Source organism: Nansenia antarctica, assembly GCF_963989245.1.
Source record: "Nansenia antarctica genome assembly, chromosome: 5".
NCBI lineage: Eukaryota > Metazoa > Chordata > Actinopteri > Argentiniformes > Microstomatidae > Nansenia > Nansenia antarctica.
Window position 1 is genome coordinate 54,907,160 of NC_137690.1, and position 3,558 is coordinate 54,910,717.

Genomic DNA, 3,558 nt, shown 5'->3' on the forward strand with positions numbered 1-3,558 from the left:
GTATATCCATGATATCAATACAACTCCCACAACAAACATCATATAAGAGTGGATTTTAGTGGAGTGGTCCTTCAAGTGCTGCTGTTCACTATACAGGTCTGCTTCAGCCTTTCAGACAGGATGGCCAGCTCAGCTCTATGTTGGGGCAAACTTCTTGGCCTGTGCCCTCACCCTCTTCTCATAGTCCATTCTGTTCTGACTAAAAGACAAAGACACAAGAAGAGAAAAAGGAGAACATTAGTTTAATTAATCTTTGAGAGGGTGACGCTTTCGATATCGGACTCTATTCCAGCAAGGTAAAGTAAAAGAGCTCCACTACCAAGACATTAGCTATATAAACAAACACAAATCTGGGATTTGCCCCAGGCAAAATGTAAATACTTACCAGTAAATTGTGTAAGCCTCGGCTTGTGCTGGGTCTTGGATGTTAGGTTCATTGAGCAGCTCTTGGATACCCAACAGGATCTGAAAACACAGAGAAGATACAATGCCTCAAAACTGATGCTTCAGTTTGTGTCTACAGTGTGTGTGTGTGTGTGTGTGTGTGTGTGTGTGTGTGTGTGTGTGTGTGTGTGTGTGTGTGTGTGTGTGTGAGTGTGTGTGTGTGTGTGTGTGTGTGTGTGTGTGTGTGTGTGTGTGTGTGTGTGTGTGTGTGTGTGTGTGTGTGTGTGTGTGTGTGTGTGTGCATGTACGCTCAGACCTGTTTAATGGTGATGGCTGGTCTCCAGTCTTTATCTTCATCCAGGATGGAGAGGCACACCGTGCCAGATGGGTAGACATTCGGGTGGAATATGGGAGGCTCAAACTTGCCTGAGGAGAGATATACACAAGGGATTTTTAGCACTTACAGTTCACAACATTTCTAGTGTTCTACAGTATTTCTGTTGACATCCTTATACATCTGATGATACATTTATAAAACGTCTTGAATTTATTAGCTAGGCTAATCAGGGTGAGACCCATCCCACCCTGGGAACGAACACTTTGTTCGGCTGCCCTCGGGCAGGCGGTTCAGGACCATGTCCGCAAGGACAAATAGACTGAAGCTCAGCTTCTACCCTAGGGCCATTCAGACCCTGAACACAGCAAAGACCTAGGTTCTAGGCCCTGGACAATCTAGACAATTTGATGGCAGCTACTATATTGTAATCAAGTGCAATACTGAAACACAACTGTGAACATTTCAAACCTGCAAACTGCGACACTTTAAATGAATGTGCAATAATACTATGTGCAATATGACAACCCTTGGCTTGGGTACATAAGGTTCAGAGATAGGAAATTTTAGGACATTTATAGCATAGCATAGAGTACAGAACAGTGTTTTATTTGTATAGTATAGTATAGTGGATAGTGTATATAGCCTTTATTTATGTAAACCAGCTCTTTTTCCCTTCTTGTTTTTAGTATTTTTTTCCTAGCACCAGGGGAGTCCCCCCTCCCAAATTTCGTTGTATGGTACGTACCTGTACTATATTAATGACAATAAAGACCATTCATTCATTCATTCATAACAAACAAACAGTGTGCAGTGACAGCAACATTGTCCCCTGATGTGAGGGAGTACTCACATTTGGGCGGAGAGGAGGGATAGTCGTCTTTGAACAGCATTCTGAGTTTGTATTGGCCTCCCTCCCACAGGGTCTGAGGATTGCATGAAAGTGATCATCAGTAATTGAACCATGATCTCAGCACACGTGACATGAGAACCACTGATATGTAATTATGACGGTCTGGTAGGCCTCCTGAGACAAACAGGTTGACTTACCCCCTTCTTGCCGGGGATAGCACATTCCCAATTCATGAGGTTCATGGTACCATCAGGATTTTTGGTAGGAACAGCAACAAAGCCCTATGAGAGGAGAAGAGGACAGCAGGAGATTTTAAGCAAATCATATGCCATAGCAAATGGGTTGGCAAACAGTCTATGGCTAAATCTGAGTAGCTTTACAAGTCTATTGATGACATGAAGCTTAATTACGTACTTTAACGGGCCATCAACAATAGAAGAAAGACAATTGACTTCAGTGCTTGCTTACAAAAGGGTGATCTTTTCGCCATGCTTTGCGCTCCTGTGACAGTCTGCTGAGAGCGATGCCCGACATTGCTACTCATCAACGCCGTCCTGTGGGAAAAATGCTACCAAAAAATGAAAGCCTTATATTCTTAACATCTTTTGGCTAGAAACTATAACGATTTTCCACATTGTAAACGTGCCATATTGTTCACTGACTGAATCATCATCAACATTCTCAGCAGATATATCTAGAGAACTTTGTTGATCTCTTTGTTGAGATGATTGATGCTAGTTGATAAAATCTAAGCTAGCTACCTAGCTTAGCAACGTGCTAACTAACAACAGGAGCAGCGAACGTGAAAATAATTTAACCAAACAGTTTAGTATCACCAATTAATTGTATTTGCGTTTATTATGTTAGAATGTTAACAATGCGTCTTACCTTAAAATCCACTTGGTACTCGAGCAAGGAAACAGCAACCCTTTACTGTGTTGTATAACTTGCAGGCTAACGTAGTGGTTGTTGTCAGCTGACTGTCAACGCTAATAAACAACGCGCTTGGTCACAGTGGCGGCTGGCCGATAGAGGGCGCTGGGGCGCCGCCCCCACCTTCACTTCCTAGTTGCGATTTGTAAAAGTTTTTTTTTTAAATAAACATTGTTTATTCACAAAATGCGGCTGATATTCTGTCGGCGCCTATCAGCATTCATTAAAAATCCTCCAATACAATAAACATTTTTATCTGTGTGTGTGTGTAAAACTCACTGTTAAAATACATAGGGGGAGGAGTCGGGACGCCGGTCATTGCAAGTCTATGCCAGGACGAATACTTTTCGCTTACACGTGAGCTGTAGCAGCGCTCCAATTGGCTGTCTCTATTTCTTGGCCAGGGCGCACAAATGTGCGTCCCTGAATCTCCGGTTGTATTGCAGACAATGCATTATGCTGAGGACTCCCGACTTCCGGTTTTCCGGACTTCGGGCTTCCGGAGTATTTTAAATGAACATTCGTAATGTCTGTCTCTGATGTTCATGGTCAATTAAATCAGCCTATTTTGTGCAACTAATAATGTTCCCGCTAATGGGTTAACCAAGCAGCCTCGCACCTAACGTGCAAGCACCTATCTTCGAACTATTCATAGCAATATGCACGGGGCAAGGCGGAGGTACGGGTAAACACGGCTCGTGTTCTGTCATCAAAGGTAAGAGTTGGTTTTCTTTAACTCAGCTGGTTGTGTTACAGACATGGTCTGGTTGTGTTTCTGACATGGTCTGGTTGTGTTTCTGACATGGTCTGGTTGTGTTTCTGACATGGTCTGGTTGTGTTTCTGACATGGTCTGGTTGTGTTACAGACATGGTCTGGTTGTGTTTCTGACATGGTCTGGTTGTGTTTCTGACATGGTCTGGTTGTGTTTCTGACATGGTCTGGTTGTGTTACAGACATGGTCTGGTTGTGTTACAGACATGGTCTGGTTGTGTTTCTGACATGGTCTGGTTGTGTTAACTTTCTGACATGGTCTGGTTGTGATACATCATTGAA

The 3,558-nt window shown here is 43.1% G+C and overlaps 1 protein-coding gene across 1 annotated transcript; it reads right to left on the bottom strand.

Annotated features, from left to right (window-relative positions):
- On the bottom strand, positions 1-2,471 carry LOC308159289 (SUMO-conjugating enzyme UBC9-like). Its single transcript, XM_080533049.1, has 7 exons — positions 2,460-2,471; positions 2,040-2,139; positions 1,769-1,852; positions 1,572-1,644; positions 701-810; positions 386-465; positions 1-199 (listed from the first exon to the last, which is right to left on the bottom strand). Exons 2-7 carry the CDS (start codon positions 2,103-2,105, stop codon positions 136-138), a joined length of 477 nt encoding a protein of 158 aa, XP_080389175.1. The 5' UTR covers positions 2,106-2,139; positions 2,460-2,471; the 3' UTR covers positions 1-135.
- Positions 2,472-3,558: the final 1,087 nt, after the last annotated feature.

Bases quoted from the DNA above. Each gene is read 5' to 3' on its own strand.
- LOC308159289 (XM_080533049.1), bottom strand. From the start codon at position 2,105: ATGTCGGGCATCGCTCTCAGCAGACTGTCACAGGAGCGCAAAGCATGG. The intron at 811-1,571 runs GTGAGTACTCCC...ATCTCTCCTCAG, and splicing joins TCCCTCCTCTCCGCCCAAAT to GCAAGTTTGAGCCTCCCATA. The intron at 200-385 runs GTAAGTATTTAC...TTTGTCTTTTAG, and splicing joins GAGGCTTACACAATTTACTG to TCAGAACAGAATGGACTATG.